General features: G+C 45.9%; 6 protein-coding genes and 1 pseudogene across 6 annotated transcripts in view; 3 read left to right on the plus strand and 4 right to left on the minus strand.

The window, feature by feature from the left end:
• Positions 1-2,939: 2,939 nt before the first annotated feature.
• On the plus strand, positions 2,940-3,473 carry LOC117183217 (40S ribosomal protein S19a-like; annotated as a pseudogene).
• A 610-nt stretch (positions 3,474-4,083) lies between these two features.
• crok (crooked) lies at positions 4,084-5,108 on the minus strand. The gene is made up of 2 exons (XM_001356721.4): positions 4,905-5,108; positions 4,084-4,817 (listed from the first exon to the last, which is right to left on the minus strand). Exons 1-2 carry the CDS (start codon positions 4,963-4,965, stop codon positions 4,423-4,425), a joined length of 456 nt encoding a protein of 151 aa, XP_001356757.1. The 5' UTR covers positions 4,966-5,108; the 3' UTR covers positions 4,084-4,422.
• A 243-nt stretch (positions 5,109-5,351) lies between these two features.
• Positions 5,352-6,315, plus strand: LOC4817277 (uncharacterized). Its single transcript, XM_001356722.4, has 3 exons — positions 5,352-5,515; positions 5,627-5,812; positions 5,880-6,315. Exons 1-3 carry the CDS (start codon positions 5,464-5,466, stop codon positions 6,107-6,109), a joined length of 468 nt encoding a protein of 155 aa, XP_001356758.3. The 5' UTR covers positions 5,352-5,463; the 3' UTR covers positions 6,110-6,315.
• A 153-nt stretch (positions 6,316-6,468) lies between these two features.
• On the plus strand, positions 6,469-7,929 carry LOC6903005 (male accessory gland serine protease inhibitor-like). Its single transcript, XM_002132691.3, has 2 exons — positions 6,469-6,564; positions 6,621-7,929. The coding sequence occupies exons 1-2, from the start codon at positions 6,498-6,500 to the stop codon at positions 6,827-6,829; spliced, it is 276 nt and encodes a 91-aa protein (XP_002132727.2). The 5' UTR covers positions 6,469-6,497; the 3' UTR covers positions 6,830-7,929.
• Positions 7,399-9,412, minus strand: LOC117183943 (probable G-protein coupled receptor CG31760). Its single transcript, XM_033379588.1, has one exon. The coding sequence runs from the start codon at positions 9,380-9,382 to the stop codon at positions 8,840-8,842; it is 543 nt and encodes a 180-aa protein (XP_033235479.1). The 5' UTR covers positions 9,383-9,412; the 3' UTR covers positions 7,399-8,839.
• LOC4817323 (probable G-protein coupled receptor CG31760) overlaps positions 9,398-19,057 on the minus strand; it is a 38,925-nt gene continuing 29,265 nt past the window's right edge. The window contains exons 5-14 of the mRNA XM_033379587.1: positions 15,765-15,969; positions 15,286-15,706; positions 14,926-15,224; positions 14,632-14,785; positions 11,464-11,573; positions 11,260-11,404; positions 10,985-11,193; positions 9,844-10,093; positions 9,594-9,781; positions 9,398-9,536 (exon numbers count right to left, since the gene is read on the minus strand). Of these exons, the coding sequence (XP_033235478.1) occupies positions 9,494-9,536; positions 9,594-9,781; positions 9,844-10,093; positions 10,985-11,193; positions 11,260-11,404; positions 11,464-11,573; positions 14,632-14,785; positions 14,926-15,224; positions 15,286-15,706; positions 15,765-15,969 (2,024 nt within the window). The 3' untranslated portion in view covers positions 9,398-9,493. The remainder of the gene's footprint in view (positions 9,537-9,593; positions 9,782-9,843; positions 10,094-10,984; positions 11,194-11,259; positions 11,405-11,463; positions 11,574-14,631; positions 14,786-14,925; positions 15,225-15,285; positions 15,707-15,764; positions 15,970-19,057) is intronic.
• On the minus strand, positions 11,638-14,270 carry ZnT33D (Zinc transporter 33D). Its single transcript, XM_003736100.3, has 2 exons — positions 12,536-14,270; positions 11,638-12,476 (listed from the first exon to the last, which is right to left on the minus strand). Exons 1-2 carry the CDS (start codon positions 13,893-13,895, stop codon positions 11,653-11,655), a joined length of 2,184 nt encoding a protein of 727 aa, XP_003736148.2. The 5' UTR covers positions 13,896-14,270; the 3' UTR covers positions 11,638-11,652.

A 19,057-nucleotide genomic window follows, 5' to 3' on the forward strand; every position in this document is an offset into this window, starting at 1 on the left:
TACCTTCGGGCTTGAAGCTGCAGGGCCCAGATTTTTCGAGCCAAGAATTCATTTATGCAATCGACAGATAATTGTTCGTATTCCATATCTATCTCCATATTCGTCATTTTGGTTTAGCTGTTTTCTTCAGTCTCACAAAAAACTTTAAAACTACGTTCACGACGAAATAAAAAGACCGTGCACACGGAAAAAAACAAGATGGCGGCAAACGGGACTTGGTTTGGCTAAAAACACTAATTACGCTGCTAAAAACACCTGCACAAACGATTTTCAATAAATAAGTACTCGACTGTGCACTTATGAACGTTTTTCAAACATTTAACACTTTTATTTCCACTTTTACAACAGAACAATAGTTTAAAATATTTAAGCGACACGAACAGATCGGAGACACAAAACGAAAGGAAGAGGAAAGCCCAACGCAGCGCTGCCGTAGCGGGTACTTCGTACGGGCATCGATAATCGATACTTCGATACTATTCATAATAGGAAAATCCTGTCTTTGATATCGGAAATACCAAAAAGTCGTGATCATAAAAATATTTGAGTTTGAATGGATTTCTCTCATTCGAAATATGGCAAATATATACTGTGCTCATCATTTAAATAGGAGAAAATCCTAGATCACTATATTTACCTTGTTAATATTGAGCTGCTGATTTATTTATAATTGTGTATTTATTATTATCGGAATACGCTACGATACGAGTAAGTATCGGGAAAAAATTACCACAGCAGTAACTCCCATCACCACACAATCCGAATGCCATCTCTTGCCCACATACGAACTCGCCTAACGGAATTACTTCTTGTCGTCTCCTCTTACCCAACGCCGATGAACTCTTGCTGCCTCGTTCGTCGGGAACACCCACACACTCACCGTGTGTGTGATCACAGTTCTTGCCCCTTTTTTTGCACGTCCCTTTCGCAAGGCAGTTTCTCTGATGTTTCTCACATAAAACACATGCATACATTCCGCCCACTTTGCATAGGAAAACACACCAACACATGATCAAATATCAGCAGAATGTACAAATGAATGGCCTGTTTAAATTGTTAATTGATTTGAAATAAAAATCAAGGAAAAACAAGCACACATATGAATAGATATTCGGGAGCATATTTACCTTTGGTCTTCAAGCTGCAGGGCGTCGACTTTTCGCATTAAGAAGTCGTTTATGTCTGATGCATTTACAATATTAATTTCAAAACACATCTCTCCATATTCCATATCTATCTCCATTCTCGTCTTTTTGGTTTAGCTTATTTATTTAGTCTCAAAAAAAAAGTTTAACGACGTTCACGACGAAACGAAAGGTATATCCACAAAAACACAAGATGGCGGCCAAACTGGACTTGGTTTGTCTAAAAACACTTATTACGCTGCGAAAACCACCGACACAAACGAATTTCAATAAATTAATATTTAATGTTGCACTTATACACGCTTTGACAACTTTTAACACTGCTTTTTCCATTTTTACAACGCAAAGACAAAGTTTAAAACATTTAAGCGACGCGCACAGATCGGAAGCACAATAAATATACTAAAATATACCGTAAATACTGATGAAGAAACGAGCTTAGCCCACTAAGACCCCTTTTTTTAAGTCGGATAACGCCTTGAGTTAAATCGCGGAAAATAATACCAATAATAATAATAAGAATTTTTCCTGTAGATCTGTAGACCTATCCATATTTTTAACTTCTTATCTCTTACCTGAGCTGCGTTAAAATTATTCAAGATTCGTAAGTTAAGTGTAGTGTATTTAACTACCCTCTGGTCGACAATGGGCTAATCGTTCTCTGTCCATGATTGGAAATCATATTTATCACCTACATATCTCGACCCCGATACCAATTCTTGGTTGCTATGAGAAGACCATAAACTGCACAATTTCATTGAACTAGAATTAGTTTCTGCATTCATTCGAGCCGGAGATGACAAACATATCCCAAATTGTATATGCACATAAATGTATATGCATAAATTGTTGTATTTGTAAACCATATTTTTGGTTGTTGCATACATTTTCTCTAACCGTTATACCCTATTCATACTTTGAGTGCCTCGCAAAAACACAAACAACCAATGAAAGCAAGGAAATGCACACGCAGTGAAACACAATTTGCGCGCCAGCGATCAACACATGCACACAAGAGTACGTACATGTGTGTATGCAGCAAAAATGGTAGTCATCAGAGACAGAGAGAGAAGAAGGAAGCAGCACAAGAAGCATAGCAGAAACATGAAAAAACTGAAAAAGTAAATAAGCAAATCAAATTATAAAACAGACAAGCCAAGCCACAGGCCCTGCCCGGACTCCACTTCGAACGTGGCTGTTTGGCGATCATCGGGCCTGGCTTGGTCTCCAAACGGGCAGCCATATTTGATAATATTGCAGGCGCTGGCTTCCAAATGGATCCATACGAGCTGAGTAAAACCACGCTGACAAAGGCTCCGATGTCTTCTTCCATCAGTCGGATCAATTCCGAGGAGGTGAAGGGTGAGTGTACTTTCGGTCGAATGATACAACCTACATAACTCTTATGGCAGTTCTCCCATAGCCCAATTTGCAGCTCTGCAGGTGTCTCTACTGGAACAGTGGTCTAAAGAGATGGCATAAAGAGATGGAGATCATCGTAAATCAAAACAACATTCAGAAAAAACTCTTTGTTGCGCAGCCAGCATTTGCACCGGTGACAGTGTCCAAGGTGGTACGTCCCAAGCCGCCACCGCCGCCTTTGTCTGAGCTCTGCCCTTCCCGCCCTTTCCATCAGCAAGAGGATTGTAGCTGACAATCTTATAATTTCAGATGGTGACGACTTACAACCCATGTTGCTGATCTGCATGTGCATCCTTGCAAAGCGGCTGCTGTGGCGACTCACAACTCAGAACACGAGTCGCGGGCAATATCCTTTGTGTGCAGAATCACATCCAAGGATCGCCTGTTCAACCTCGACTCTAGGTTGGACAACATTTCGCTTGGCTTTAACAAGAAAGCAGCCAGGTGTCACAGGAAGGGCATGTCGTTACCAAGGCTGTTGCCATCTTCCTTAAGAAGACTGGGAAATTGAAGGTGCCCGACCAGATGGACATCATGAAGACGGCCAAATTCAAGGAACTGTCCCCTTACGATCCCGACTGCTTCTATGTGCGTTGCACCTCGTTCCTGCGTCATTTGTATCACCGCAGTCCTGCTTGTGTTGGCTTCATAACCAAGATCTATGGTGATCGCAAGCGCAGCGGTGTCCACCCATCGCATTGCCGCTGACGGTGCTGTCCGTAAGGGTCTCCAGGACCTCGACTACGCCCGCCTTGTCCAGAAGCACCCAAACGGTGGCCGTAAGCTCAGCTCCATAGGACAGGACAGCGTGACTTGGATCGCATCGCCAACCAGATTGTGGTCAAGCAGCGCGATGCCGCCAAGCAGACGGGTCCCCTTGTCGTTTCCCAGTAAACGTGGATCGCACATCTCTCCCTCTCTCTGTTCCCACACCAAGATTAGCCGTTGCATCCCGATTCCCTCCGCCAGGCGACGCACACGGGGCGAGGAAGATTGCGTGTGAGAGAGAAGGAGTAAGCGCGTAGAAGGGGGTAGCGTAGCCATGGAAAATTGAATTGTTCATTCTGGTTATAATATTGATCCGATCTGAGCCAGACGCGATATGTATTTGGCAACCTTTCTTGAGGTCTGCCTAAAATTTGTGTAGGAAACAGGTGCGATTAAAATGATTATATTCTTTGTATTCATACATAATTTTTTAGTAATTTGAATTTATTTATGTCTATTCGATATGTCCAAATTGGTTCGGTCCAATTATATCCTTAAGCGCGTCCTTGAGGCACTGCCATTCGGTCTCCTAGCTGGTCGACTCGGAGAGAGATACAGCTGTTTAACTCTCAAATCATAGGATTACTTATGCATATACTGACTGAGTACCAAATAAACATCCTTTCAGGCTTCTAATTCGAATGACACACAGATCCTTGACTCTCTTCGGCTAGAGAGCTATGCTCTTGGTACTTCTTGAACAGGCTCGAGTGCTAAACACATTCTGAAAACTGAGAGCAATCCCAAATCTTTGTGTATACATCAATCTTTTATTTCGATTACAAAACGTTCTACTTTTCGTGGGGGCAATACAATACAAATACAATACAATTTGCAGGTGCAGGCCCCTCACATCCTTAAACTAAAGAATTCTTTGTAAAAATTGCATACAAAATAGAGACAGACAAAAATGCGAGATTCGAACATTGAGCTTAAGATATACGGAATGTTTTGTGTGTTGTGCGGCATAGAGATATGGACGGAAACGAGTTCCAAGTTTTAAGTTTTTTTGTTTTTCGATTCGAGTCATTGGAAAAGGCACTTGAAAATTACACATTAGTTTTGGCTAGGGCTAGGCGGGCTATTGCTATTGCCTCAAGAGTTGCGCCACGAGGACAGCGAGGAGGGTGCCGCCCAGGACGCTGGCCAGCCCGAGGCGGGGCAGGCCGGCGCCGTTGCAGCCGTCCTTGCTGTTGCAGGTGCAGTACTCCATGAAGATGTTGTAGCTGCCCGTCCGCATCAGGCAGTAGCGCTCGTCGCCCTCGATGCCCGGCTCGCCCATGTACGCACAGCTGCGGAAGTAACGCCACTCGCCGTGCACCTTCTGGCGGATCTTGCGACACATCGTCGGCCGCACCCCCTTCAGGTGCTCCAGTTCGGGGGCCTGCTGGCAGTCCGTGATGGCCAGGGTGCTATTGTCGAAGGGATCGCCGCACTTGGGATCGCTGTCGCTGCGGCAGTCCCAGCACTTGATGGCCTGGGCTGTGGTCAATCACATGAGACAACATTTTTATGGCATTAATAAAATATTCGCGGCGCAGACGCAGGTGGCTCTCATAGGGCACTTACCAGTTTGCAGCAGGAAGCACAGCAGTACAGCACCCAGAACGCATTTCTCAAAGGTTTTCATGCTGAACGGTCTATATTTCTGATGGTTTTAACTCGTTTTGGGGCCTCTGCAAACAACAAATTAATGAAAACAAAATGCGAACACCGCCCAAAAAATGCTGGCTGGTATCGATAGTTTTCGTGCTCTTATCGATGGCTGTCTTGGTGTGCTTCTTTTTGCAACAGGCTGGTAGCACTGTCCACATAAAATACTAAAGCAAACAAATTTGTTGTATTTTACGCAAAATCCAATAAAAGCAAGTATTAAGAATCAGCCAGTTAAGTAGAAAATTGATTCAGCAATCGTTTAAAGTTAAGTGACTAATAATATTCTGTACAATAGAACTTGAGTTCGTCAGTATATTTACGGTATGTTTTAAAATTGGACGGTATATTTCTGAGGGTCGGACTGTATATTTTAATCCGCGGTCACATCATTCCATTTGTTTTCAATTTATTTAGTTTAAATCCCCATTTTAGCTAAGTTAATTGAAACGCACAAAGCATACGAAGCTCAACCATGTCCAGAATAACGCGCTGTGCCTTTATATTGCTCTCGCTGGCCGTGTGCGGTAGGTGGTTATGCAAAAAACCCAACGCCACATCCATAATCTCCGCTTAGGGTGTGGCTTGGGGCAGGTGTTTTGTTTGTTAATTGAGATTCATTACTTTTTTTCTTACAGGCAGCTGGGCCATTCGCTGCTACCAGTGCTCCTCGGACCAAGACCGCAAGGGTCACGACAGCTGCGGCGCCTACAAAAAGTTCAATCGCACCGAACACATTGCCATCGAATGCAACAGCGACGAGAGCCACATGCCCGGCTCCTTCTGCATGAAGGTGGTCCAGCAGGGGCCCAGGGGATTCATATGTTAGCATCTCACGTTGTTACTTCTAGGATATCCATCGTTTAATGGTTGTTTTCTCTCTCTCCCCAGGGGACGGACGCTGGCGTCAGGTGATACGTCGCTGTGCCTCTGTCTCGGATACGGGCGTGACGGGCGTCTGCAATTGGGGCGTCTATGAGAACGGCGTGTACTGGGAGGAATGCTATTGCTCCAACGACAGTTGCAATGGCTCTAGCCTGCTACAAATGCACGGATCTCTGCAACTTTTGCTGGGTTTCCTGTTGATGGGCGCCGCTGCAAGGATTCTGCATCGCAGCTAAGAGGAGGATTACCACAAACGACAAAAAAAGACAGCCACCAATAGTGCCTTTACCCACTTCTCTTTATTTATTACACTTTAAGCCAAGGATAACTTTTTTATAACGAAACACATTCCGTCCACATTTTCCATGTCTAAATCTAAGCCAGAAAGTTGTACACTCGGCGAAAGAGCCTCAAATCGAAATATACACTAGTATAGACCATAGCAGAGATTTATTAGCAACTATCAGGCTGTCCAGTCCAGCAGCGTCTTTGGCATGGCCTCAGCTACGAAATCGATTTGCCACGATGCTGATTCCCTTTCCAGAACTAATTCTTACCCCGCCTTGAGATAGAAATAACACAAGTCCCTCCGCAACATCTGAAAGAAGCAGTTCCTATAAGAAAATGACGTTAATTTCCGTCGTCGTCCTCATCGCGGCCCTGTCTGGGCTTTCACGGGCCCTCAAGGATCGTGAGTACAAAGGGATAATGGGGACTATACTTCAGCTAAAACACTCCCTCTCGCAGCGATCTGTGCTCTGGAACCGGCCAGTCACGGCACCGATGGTTTTACCTGCCATGGCCATTTTCCGAGATATTCCTATTATCTCTTTAAAAACGAGTGCGAAAGGTGGATATATGGCGGCTGTGGAAAACCGAACAAGAATAACTTCGGCACGATAGAGGAGTGCCAGCATAAATGCAAGGAAGCTGTCTCTATAGAAATAATAAAGTAAAGGCCACAGAAAGCTAGGCTGTAAAAAGCTCGAACAAAAAAAACCCGAAAGAACAGAGAAAAAAGAAGCACACCCTTGACTCTCTCAACAGAAGGCGTATTTTTGGTACTCTCGGGTTTTCTGTTTCGTGCTGAGGGCTGATCGGAGAGAAACGAAGACCCTGTAAAGAAGAGACGTTCGGCACGTGAGCAAAACGAGTCAAGTGGAAGCAAAAAGTGTCTGTTTTGTTGGATTTCCTTTGGTTTTTACTCCACGAAGTGTCTCCTCTAAACGAATGCCTAAGGAGAGCCTCAAAATGCTATCGTTGGTTGGAAGTGGAAGTGTCTTTTCGATTCCAGTTTCAAACGTGTCCGCGGGCAAAGGGGGACCCCCATTCTTACTAGATCTAAACTCCTGAATCTCTTCCAATCCCTTTCACTGGCTCTTATAGCCATGAAACGTACTGTAAAATCAAGTAATTTCTTCCTTTGTTTTTATAACATTTATTTTTAATTTGTTTTGGTTTTTGATCTTGCCAGATGTTTTCTTTACAATATTTGTAATTTAACATTAACTTATGCCATAAATTGTTGATTTTTTCAATATATTATTTTTGTTTTTGTTTCATGAACTGTATGGAGAGAAATTGCGGTCCTGTTAACAGTTAATCAGTTTAAAATTGTACGCTAAAAATCCAATTTATATATATGTTATATATATATTTGTATATAGTATAGGTATATGTATGTATATTTATGTTCTTGTACACTAAAATCGACTCTCTTTGCTATGCTTAAGGGCTATGTATTGTATATAGATCGTATGACAAAAAGTAAATCAAGTGAATTTCCCTAAAAAGCAAAGAAAATTATGTCCTATGAAATGGGTGCACTGACAACAAGGAAAACGTGAATTAAATATGCCTTTAGTTTCGCTAGGTGCATGAGAGAAATGAATAATTTATTAACGCCAAATCCCTAAGGGGCCCTGGGGGGACTCTATGAGTCGCCAGGCCATCTCATCTGGCTGTCTGCTGTTCCACTCTATCCACACGATATACATCAACTTCCTGGCGATCCGAACGAAGTGAAAAATATTTGCTCAATGCTGCTTTTTGGTTTCGAAAACTATGAAGATTATGGTTGATGGCTGGGATAATGAGTGGGTGTATGTTTGAGAAGCCAAAACTCAAATGATTCAAAACACACATGGGGATTACGCTTATGCGGTGGCGTTTTTGAAGAGAAGTATTTTTAACTCTTTAAGAGACAATATTGCACTTTTTTGGGGAAATCTGTGGCGAAAATGTGGAAAAAACCAGTAAAATATTCGTTGAAAAATTATAAAGTGCTAAATTAAATTGAAATAACTAAAAGCTAGGCATACATTTAAGTATACAATATAAAACACTGCTTTAAGAGGCTCTAGCGACGCCAAAAACCAAGTTTTTTTAGTCTTGGATCAGTGATTCCTGGCAGAAACGCATCCTAGCACCAATCAGACCAATCGAGAGGTGCTGCTGCATGACGCGTGACACATACTTATAGCTGAACTAAAATAACAAAGAGTTAAGCATACAATTAAATAGAAATAAAAATAAGCTTGATGCCAAAGGCATTTACAAAACATCTTAAAATTCCCAAAGCGCCCATGAAACAGATATTATAAATTATAGAAAATTGTAAATAAATTAAAAATACTACCACTAAATATGGGGTATGTCCTCACAGGGGAGAAGTCCTTCCTCCAGACGGAAAGCATACCTTTAAATTCCAAAAACAGATTTCCCTGCAAACTATTTACAGAACTTCAGTGGCGCACCGCATGAACGCTTTTAACATTTAAACAGACACACACAAACATTATTTAAGACTAGTTTAAACATTAAGCTGTTTTCCTTCACTATTTGTTTGCTGTGTTGCTCTAAGACAGTGTAAACGAAATCACATATAAAGCCGATTAAGAGAGAGAGAGGAGAAGATGGAGATCCGAAGAGAGAGAGAGAGAGAGAGAGAGAGAGAGAGAGAGATCTCACACCACAATGGGGGTACGACCATCCAGAGTCTTGCTGTCCGTCAGATTCGATGACAACGAGCACGAGGTGTTGTTCTCGTCCTCGATGAGCTGCTGGGGTGGTCTGTGCAGCTGCACCTGCTCGGTGATCGTGCGCGACTCGGGACTGCAGGACAGCAAAGGCGAGTCCAGACACTGGGGCAGGAGCAGCAGGCCGCTGGCATGAGCCGCCGGCGATGGTGTGTGTATGGCGTACAGAGAGCTGCTCGACGTCGAACTGGGGCAGCTGGAAAGCGGCAACAGCTCCGCATCCACTGGCGGCGAGGGACTGTTTACGTGGGTCTCCATTGTCTCCTCCTCGCTGCTCGTGAGCTGCTCGTTCAGCTGCGCCACTGTCTGATGGATCCGTATGTGCTCTGTATCCCCAGCCGTGTCGTCCGTCTCATTCAGCTTGTAGTACAGCTGCAGGCTGTCGTCCAAAATGGGTGCAAAGAGGCGTCGAAACTGCCTGAGCAGCTCCGCTTCCTCCGGCCCTGGCTGCTCCTCTCCCGTCATCTGCATCTCTGGCTCTGTTTGGTAGAAACTAAAAGCAATTGCATCCTCTACGACCGTTGCTGTTCCATGCTGGTCAACAACTTCTATTGAGCAATCTTTAACACTTCGTTGACCTCGTCAGACTTTGCCCTTGGGCGATTTGGATTTCGTTGGCGTGGCCCTAAACGAAACAATTTTGAATCCATATACACTAGAGGCTTCTTCTTCAGTGACTTACCCGCTGGCTTCCTCTTTGCCCGTTTGGGTCTGTGCTGTGGAAACCGTGTTCTTGCTGTAGGGAGCCTGGAACGAGGTCGATGTGATGGTGAAGTATCCGCCCGGTTTCGGCTTCAGATGCCTGTTGTTCATCTGCATGTGCACAGTCTTCATGAACTCGATTTGATGGGCCAACTTTTGGATTTGTTCCTAGCAGAAACATAGCAAAATTCTTCAGTACGAATCCCTCTCTAAAGCCTTCAAACCCTTACCTTTAGCTCTTCATTCTCCTGGTACAAATCCGGCGACTCTTCGGCCACTAGGCCCACTCCATTCAGCGAGAACGAAGCTGTTATGCTCCTCACCTTGGCCTTCTGATCCCACTTGTCGCCCTGGCCCTTGAACACCCGCAAGATCTTCGGCCCAAAGACCAAAGCAATGGTGGTGGTGGTCGATAGTTGGGTGCGCACAAAGCCCAGCATGTACTTGTAGTCCGGTCCAGCTTGGGGGAACAGCATTACACTGTTTGGGGGCAGGAAAATAGGGCACATTTATGTTAGTTTTTGATAAAGGAAGAGGGACATTGATGGTTCAGTTTGGGAGTAGTGATTGAGGCCGAAGGAAGCAAGGGTATTCGACGTTACAGTCGATCTTTTATTCAAGGTGTTATATGGTTCATGTTCAAGATTTTATTTCCCTTTTTTTAAGTCCATTTGAGACAAAGAATTAGGCCTAAACTTGTCTTAAAAGATGGTGGCTAGGCGTAATGTAGAATCAAGCAAATATTCACCTGAACTCTGCCCCATAAAGTGGTTGAATCCTCAATTATCTGGCAGAAACCTAGCAACAGTAAGAGCTCCATTTTCCACACCTAAACCTTCGCAAACTTCACACCTTTTCCTACGATTTCTGGCTCTCCCAATCAACAATCTAAGCAAACCCCAAAACCCTTGGAAGTTCACCTACGTGGCTGTAAAAGTTTGCCAACAAATTGCATTAATTATAAAAAAAGAGCTCTTCAAAAAGGATTTCAATTTGGGGAAACACACGAACCCAGAAACCGGGTAAACCCGCAGACAACTTGAAACCGAAAGATGGCCGGGAATGTCTAGGCAAACAAAGCGTGGGAAGGGCGATGCAGACAGACAGACAGACGGACAAACAGTCGGAGAGGCAGGCCAACAAAAAAGGATTACAACGCGAACACGAGCGCGCACAAAGCAAAGGAATTTAATTAAAAGGACAACCAATGATGGCTGGAGTGAGCGGGGAGCAGGCGTGTGCGGGTGCCCTAATGGGTATGACGCGTGCCGCAGCATGTTGGATTACCCAGCATGTGTCAATTGTGTTGCACAAACAGGACAGGACAGAACAGGACAGGAGCATCAGGTGCTGCTCTCATTCCCAACTTACTGGAAGACCACCATGGCTATGTTGACAAGGGCTATGTTGTAGATGGCATACGAGATGAGCCGCGCCTCGTTGTACAGACTCTCCGCATTCCGCACATTGTAGCAGACGCGTATGCCCCAGGCGAGGAAGAAGACCTCGCCAATGGCCAGGCTGTGATCCCACCAGTTGTACGAGCACTGTTTGAATTTCAGGTGATGCTTGTCGTAGATCTAAATGGGGACGATGGAAAGCCTTTTAAATCGAGAAATCTATCATTTTTCCTGTCTCTCACTTACCACCTCCGCATAGGGCGTGGCCGAGATGGTCCAGGTACCCAAATAGATCAGCATTACCAACAGAATGGGCACCATCCACTGCAACAGTTGCTGATCGTTCAATTTGATTTTGTGCGCCGACTTCACGCGATACGTCAAAGAGACTCTGTGAAGGCGGGGCATAGGTTATTGTGGGGGGCAGGCAGGGGTTTAGAGTGTACTTGCCGCCAGGTTTTCATCAACAGCGAAGTGTAGGTGATGCAAAAGCCCATGTGGCGCGACCATTTGGTCACAATGCACCAGCTGGTGTCCAGATAGGGGAATATGGCCACCATCTGTAAAGAGGCCAAGAGACTGTATAAAATAGGCCTTATTTCTATGGTTTTATTCTGTTCTATAGTACAAAAGTGATGCTTAGGGTTCCGCAACGGCCTTCTGCACAGCCTCCTCGTGGGCCCCCTCCTCCATGGCCTGGATTGTACGGCTATCCCCTCGGGACAGCCGCATGCCAGGCTTTATGCACTGCTCGCAGTTCTCCATGCCGGGCGTGTACTCCTCGATCTGGATGGTGGTCTCAAAGAACCGGTACCGCTTGTGGATCATCTTAGTGGCCTCTTCGAGGATGCTCTGTGGATCGGCGTCCTTCTTGATGGCCAGATGGGCGGACAGGGCCACCTTGTTGATGCTCAGGGCCCAGATACGCAGATTGTGCACATGCTCGACCCCTTCGATGGAGAGAAAGGCGCGCTGCACCTCGTCGTAGTCCATGTAGTCGGGTGTGGCCTCCATGAGGACCATCAGGACGTCCCTCAGAATGCGGATCGTCACCAGGACAACAATGATGGAGAACAGGAACGTGCAGATGGCGTCCACAAACGACCATTCGGGGCGAAAGAAGATGATCAGGGCTGCCACAAAGACGCCCACACTCTGGATCATGTCGCCGATGACATGGATCATGGCCGCCCGCACATTGATGTTCTCCTTTGGCGGTTGGACGTGCACCACCGACACCGAGCTCTCCACCAGCTGCAGCTCCTTCGTGGGGAGCTCCTCGTGCAGGATGCGGGTCTGGCGCACAACCTCGCTGGGCTCAAAGTGTCCGTGTCCGTGATGGAGCTGAAATGCCATTATGACGTTGAACAGAATGGCCACAGCGGAGGTGATCAGCATTATTTTGGGATCCACATTATGCTCACCCACCCACAGGCGTTGTATGGCCAGCCAGACCAGAATGCCTGCGAGTAAACGGGGTTTAACGATGGTTTTTTCGCTGTGGAAGGATCTACGATATCACCTGTTATCACCCAAATGAAGTAGACGGAGATCATGGCCCCGATTACCTCGGCCCGATACCAGCCAAAGTTCATGCGCTGCGTGTTCGGCCTGGCACTGATGTACAGGGCAAACAAGGAGATCAGGAAGCCGGCCAGATCCGTCAGCAGGTGGGCGGCGTCCGTGGCTATGGCCAGGCTGTTGGACAGCACGCCGCCGATCACCTCAAGGATCATGAAGGACAGGCAGAGCACACAGGCAACGATCAGTTTCCTTCGGGCAGGCTTATCGATGCCCTCGGGCTGCACCTCCAGGTGGCAATGATCCCTCCACTGTGTCGTGATGTGCCTGTGGCCGGTGATGGTCACTGTCTTCATGGACTCTGCATGCGCCAGCGAAGTCTTGCTCTCCACCTGGGACTCTTTGCCGTCCCGCTCCTCCTCTGCATCGCTGGCGGGTTTGGCCTTGGGCGTAACACTGCGTGGACCCACTGAAGGGATCTCTGGACTCGCTGGGGCCTTCTCTTCCCCCGCTCCGGCTTTATCCACAACTTTAGATGCAGAAATGGGTGAGCCGTAGCCTAGGGGCCTCTGGAAAGGCACCGCCAGGAGGTTGATCAAGCCCATGCCCGACTCTATCGAGGGCACAGCCAGGGGATTGGCCTCCACAGAGTCGTGGCTTTGAGCTCTGGCATAAGGGCTTGGCCCCATGCTAGTTGATGGCTCTGGTTCTTCGTCTAAGGGTTCGTCTAAGCCATCGCTTTCCGTTTCGAGCTTTATCAAGGAGTCCGGTTCCACAAAGGACACCATCTTTGGTTTTACTTTCTTCGCTGAAGTTCTCTCCGCTTCCAGCTCCTTCGTCGGGGGCTTTTTAGTACTCTCTTTCTTTTTGGACTCTCGTTCTGGACTCTTCCCTCTTGCGACTGCTGTTTCCTCCATCTCCACCTCCGAGCTGTGGCGGGATCTTTTCCTGGTTTGCGAATGGGACCTTTTTGGTTTCTGGGACTCCCTGAGGTCCGCATACCAGGATTTCATCGATTCTTTAAACTCCGCCGACCAGGTCTTTGGCAGATCTCGACCCTCCATCGTTTTGTCGGAGGTTTCTCCCATATCCGGGCCATGTTGCGGCTTCTTTTCCTTCTTTTCTTGCCTTTGTGCTGGCTTCTGGCGCTCTCTCTTGCGACCCTGCTTGAGCTCCTCCGACCAAGTTCTTTCCGTTTCTACACGCCTTTCATTTGTGAAATCCCCCGCATCGACGTCGGGGATACTGACTATATCCCTCAGGGCCGCCTGCAGGGCTTCCTCATCCTCCTCCTCGGAGTCCGAGCTGGCTGGCGGCAATTCTTCTTCACGTTTATTCCCTGGTGTCCGGTTCCTTCTCATAGTTTAAGTTCTTTCAACAATTTCTGGTATTTTGACACTCAGTTGCCAAATACTTTGATTGGAAAATCGTCTGCGATTTAGTTTGTTCTTAAAATCGGCTCCTGGCTCTTCACTTGCAGCCTCTTAACCCATTTGGCTTTCGGTTTGTTGGCTTGTCCTTTTGTTGTTAATGTCGCCATTGTGTGAGGGCTTTTATGGGTCCACTGGGTGGAGTGGTCTGCCGTTGTGGGTTTGCTAATGCCATCCAGGGGTAAGCGAGCACAGGTCGAAGGGGGTTTGCTCTTTCCAGGGAAACACTTCCCAAAGAAGGAAATGGAATAACCAACTGGAAGGTTCCTATTTCTTAGACCTAGTCTTAAGTTTTAAGTCTTAACAATGGATGGATCTGCTTATGCATAAAAATTCTAACATATTTCTTTCTTATAACAAACTTAAAACTTATTTTCCTGGCGACAAACTGCCTTTAGAAACCGCATATACCCTTTTGGGCAGCCAGTGCCTAAAAGCCGCATTTAAAAACACATAAGAACACGTTTTATGTTGCGGTTGGTTCCCAGATTCCCTACCTGCCAGCAGGGGTTAATTATGAATGAGCCCGAAACGAAGCCAGTCAGACCTTTTGTCACATTAGAGACATTGTTTCCAAATGGTCTTTGTGTGTTTTTTGTGCTGGCGTGTGTGCCGGCCCGCCTTAATGGGCCAAGAGTGTTGGCCTAAATGTGCTCGAAAAACTCACCTCCAGATACATGATGGCGCAGCCAATGAGTGTGATCATCAGGAAGATGGGACTGGCCACCTTAAAGACTTTGACGCGACGATGCCGGAAGAGGTAGCCGGCCAGGACGAAGGTGCCGCAAGCACAGCCAATGGATATGGTCAACAATGATATTCTAAAGAACAGAAATCAAGAGAGGCAGAGACACCGAGAGGGGCAGTGTCATGGTGAGGCATATTGACATGAGGAACACTTGAACATGAAGCATGTTCGGTGCGCAAACAAACACACAGACAGACAGACAAGCACACACACCTGAAAGGCCAATGATAGTTGGCCAGACACGGCTCCGGACCGGTGCACATGTCACAGCCGGGGGCGCAAGGCAAACACTTGAAGACATCCGTATAGTAATTGCTTATATTGTCCTGATGCTCCTGCCAGGCAATCTCCATGATGGTGCCATTGAAGCCATCCGGATGGCGCAATGAATAATAGCCGCGCTTGCACAGGCACTGGTACGAGCCCCGGGACCAGCTGCTGCTGGTGAGAGCGCTCAATATCTTGCCGCTGCTTATTGTCGATGCCTCAGCGCTCGGCTGCCGATAGTCGCACTGCAGATGAGCATTGGATGGAACACAATTAATTAAACCGAATGAAGTGCCCCACACTTACCACCATGGAGGTGCGATGACACTTGTGTGAGCTGTGAAAGGCTTGCAAATCGTTGATCCTCCCCACATCGTTCAGTGCCGATGCCGATGACGATGCCGCCGCGGCCGCCTTGCTGGCCAGCCGTGGGTAACGTCGCATGGTCTGGTACTGCTGCAGCTGCTGCTGTTTGCGGCTGCCAAAGTGATAGGGCTCCGCCTCGCACTGATTGACGCGCAGCGACGTTACATCGATGTCGATGCTGATGAAGCCGCGCAGTCCATGCCGGCCGCTGGGCGGAATCGCAATGCTATACGACACCAGCCACTTGCTGGGGGCGCACGAGAAGTACGGGTATGTCCACCAGCCTTTGTAGTAGTTGCTCGGTGGGCTAGGTGCGAATTTCGGTGAGCGGAGAGTGGGCGTGCTGGTCTCATCGTCGAACCTAACCAAGAAGCATATAAATAAATAAATGCTGTGGGCATGTGGCTCTGCATACGTACCAGGGATAATTGTTGGCCGGCTTTTTGCCAATTTGCAGTCCCTCCTCGTCGTAGCGCTGTGTCTCGCCCAGGACTTTGTCCTGGTTGCTCTTCACCCACCACACATACGACTGCACGGCGCCGTTTGTCAGGTTCAAAGCCAAGATGCGTGCTCCGGTTATAAAGTCATCAGTGAGCAGGCCCTTGGCTAAGGCATCCGAGAGTCCTATAGAAAAGGAAATTAAAATCTGGGTCAGTCCCATGGTTGTTGCAAGTGAAAACTTATTTCAATAATTGCTGTGCAGCAGCAGCAGCCGCACAAGAAACAGAAACAGAAAAACCCCGGCGGAAATTAAATGGGAAACGAAACTCGGAGACCAACAGCACGCGGGGGCGGGGGGCGGAAGCAAAGTGATTACAATTTTCACTTACATTTCCCCAAAATGAATTGGCCATGTCACTGCACTTAATTGCTGATTACGCCCGCTCACAAATTACTCTACGTTTATTATTTATGGGCGCTAAAGTTCCGATGCCACGCGATACCAGGCATCGAGTAGGCATGGAATCGATCAAGAGGGCCATTTAATGGGAAATGCATCTCAATTGGTGATTGCACAATCAATTGCCGCGCGGCATTGTGCCTTTATTGCAATTTTCATATACCGTTATCCACTTGAAATTAAGATTATCATTTTACATTTTATTGCATCATCGTTTCCGCGTTATGCGCGTGTGGGATAGAGAGGGCAAATCCTTTCGGACTTACTGTTGTCGCTTTTTTCACAATATTTTTGCGTATTCCCATAATAGTAAGTATATTTTTGTTAAATATGTTCAAACTTCAAGTGTTACCCCAATCCTCAGCTCAATTTCAACGAGGTAATTAAAATGGTACCGGATACTCTCTTATTTAAACCTTGAGCACCGTATATTTTCTTTCCAATAGGTGAAATAAGCATTCATTCAAACTCAAATATTCGTATGATCACGAGTTTTTGGTATTTCTGATACTAAATGGCAGTATTTTTCTATTCTGAATATCGAATATGGGCCAGACTCATGTCCCGAGAAATCGAGCAGCATTGTCTCTCAACATTCCGAATAGAAGATCATATAGAATAGCGTTTCTCCCGCCCAAATCTTTAAAAATGTTTTTTTGCGTTGTAAAAGTGAAAATAAAAGTGTCAAGTGTTTGCAAAATGTTCATAAGTGTGCAGTGTTATATTTGTTTATTGAGAATCGTTTGTGTCAGTGTTTTTAGCAGCATAATCAGTGTTTTTATCCAAAGCAAGTCCAGCTTTGCCGCCATTTTGTTTTTTTTTTGTGTGCAATTTTCTTTTGTTTCGTCGTGAGTGAAGTTTTTTTTTCCTTTTTCTTTTTTGCGACTAACCAAAACTAACGAATATGGAGATAGATATGGAATATAAAGTGTGTGAAGATCATTTTGTGGCCTACGTGGCTTCTTGGTACAAAAACTCCAGACCCTGCAGCTTCAAAATCTAAGGTAAAAATGCTCCCAAACAGCTGCGTGTTTTTTCTTCTTGAATTTTATTTAAAACCAATTGACAATTGGCACTGACCATTAATTCGTATGTACATACTATGTGTGTACGCATATACATATGTACGATTTCTAGATTTTTCCTGCATCGGCCGGCAGAGTCGCTGTGCTGATATTTGATCATGTGTTAGTGTGTTTGCCTATGCAAAAACAGGCGCGAAATGTATGCCTGTGTGGGAGGAAAGAACAGTGATCGGGTGTGTGTGGGTGTTCTAGACGGAACGAGATAGCAAGAAATCATTGGCGATGGGTAAAAGGAGACGACAAGAATTGTTTACATGTGGCGAGCTCGTATGTGCGAAAGAGATGGCAAATCTATTCGGATCTATTCTGTTTTTTCACCATAGAATACATTTTTAAGGATATATTCCTCTAAATTGTGAACAACTAATCCCCGAAATCACATATTTTGTCAACGAAATCTGAAACAATTTGAGGAATACCATACCAATGGGAATTTGGCCATGAGCTATGGCAGACTTTTGCATTGGGTTGCTGTAATCTGATTGCTTTGTGGTGCGAATGCAACTTTAGGCGTTTAACTGTGAACATCTGTTACTGTTATTGCAGCCTTGGAACAGTCATTAAAAGCTGCCTCTGATGCTGCTTTCAGCCTTGGCAAAAGTGTCAACCGTAGAACAATGATTAATATGCGCGGCAGGCCAGCATATGCCCTTTTCCCTCTGCAGCTTCCACTCTCTCTCGCTCTCCCTCTCCCTCTCTCTGTGTGTGTTTGTGTGTGTGTGTCGTGTGTGGGCGGTGGTTGTCAAAAGCTAATATTTTTCCCTGGTACTGTGCAGGGTATGTTACACAGTGGGTAAGGCAAATACAAACACAGAGAGTTCACGTTTGGTGAGGCCTTACCTTCCTTTTCATGTGTCTTGCGCAGTCCTGCTGCCTTTCTTTTGCTTTCTGTTTGACTTTTCAGCCAGAAAAAGGGAGACAGAAAGCATGAGATGAGGCACGTGAACGTGCGAGGGAGAGGCAGAACGAAACGAGAATTGTTTACAAAGTAAACTTATTTAAATTCGATTACCGCAACTTCCGTGGCACTTTCCTTATTTTTATGTTTTAGTGTGTACAGAAGTTGCTGCCTCTTTGGTCCGAGTACCGTTACATCTGGGGAAAGTTCTATTCCTTCAGCGAGAAAGGGCCATATAAATCGTGCATGTGCACTTTTTTCTTTTAGTTCTTAAACTTTTGCACAGAGTTTTTCCCTTTGAGTGGTAGAGTGAAAGGAGATGAGATCTAGCTTTGCCTCTAACAAAACTCTATCTTTGTTCTCTGGCAAAACTCCAACAGAATTGTTTTTAGTTTGGTGCAAAAAATGTAAAGGTCGGATATTTTATGGGATTTAATTTAAGCATAGAAGTGGGATATCATAATTTAATGGTAATTCATTTTAAAATAGCAGAAAATCCCAGTGTATACTGCAGGCACCACAAAGCTGACCCTTTTCTGTGTTTTAAGAGGGATATAAGCCCAAGAGTCCTTGCCTCATCTGCAATATAATTCACATGAAATTTCCAGTCACCCAGCTATCTGCAGTGCAGTTGATTAGCAGGAGATTAGCTTCTGCCAGACCCTATAGAATACCTAGAAACTAATAGCAAAAACGGAAACAGAAATGTGGTTAATGGAAAGGGGAAAAGCACTCCATCTGCTCCTTCCTCCCTTTATCCAGTAGCCGCTGCCCAGCCGCTCGATGCTGCCTCAAGCCTCGGGCCACCCCCGGTCCCCTGCCACATGG

This window comes from Drosophila pseudoobscura, chromosome 4 (assembly GCF_009870125.1).
Source record: "Drosophila pseudoobscura strain MV-25-SWS-2005 chromosome 4, UCI_Dpse_MV25, whole genome shotgun sequence".
NCBI lineage: Eukaryota > Metazoa > Arthropoda > Insecta > Diptera > Drosophilidae > Drosophila > Drosophila pseudoobscura.

Bases quoted from the DNA above. Each gene is read 5' to 3' on its own strand.
- crok (XM_001356721.4), bottom strand. From the start codon at position 4,965: ATGAAAACCTTTGAGAAATGCGTTCTGGGTGCTGTACTGCTGTGCTTC. The intron at 4,818-4,904 runs GTAAGTGCCCTA...GATTGACCACAG, and splicing joins GTGCTTCCTGCTGCAAACTG to CCCAGGCCATCAAGTGCTGG.
- LOC4817277 (XM_001356722.4), top strand. From the start codon at position 5,464: ATGTCCAGAATAACGCGCTGTGCCTTTATATTGCTCTCGCTGGCCGTG. The intron at 5,516-5,626 runs GTAGGTGGTTAT...TTTTTCTTACAG, and splicing joins GCTCTCGCTGGCCGTGTGCG to GCAGCTGGGCCATTCGCTGC. The intron at 5,813-5,879 runs GTTAGCATCTCA...CTCTCTCCCCAG, and splicing joins GGGGCCCAGGGGATTCATAT to GGGACGGACGCTGGCGTCAG.
- LOC6903005 (XM_002132691.3), top strand. From the start codon at position 6,498: ATGACGTTAATTTCCGTCGTCGTCCTCATCGCGGCCCTGTCTGGGCTT. The intron at 6,565-6,620 runs GTGAGTACAAAG...TCCCTCTCGCAG, and splicing joins TTCACGGGCCCTCAAGGATC to CGATCTGTGCTCTGGAACCG.
- LOC117183943 (XM_033379588.1), bottom strand. From the start codon at position 9,382: ATGCAGATGACGGGAGAGGAGCAGCCAGGGCCGGAGGAAGCGGAGCTG.
- ZnT33D (XM_003736100.3), bottom strand. From the start codon at position 13,895: ATGAGAAGGAACCGGACACCAGGGAATAAACGTGAAGAAGAATTGCCG. The intron at 12,477-12,535 runs GTGATATCGTAG...GTTTACTCGCAG, and splicing joins CTTCATTTGGGTGATAACAG to GCATTCTGGTCTGGCTGGCC.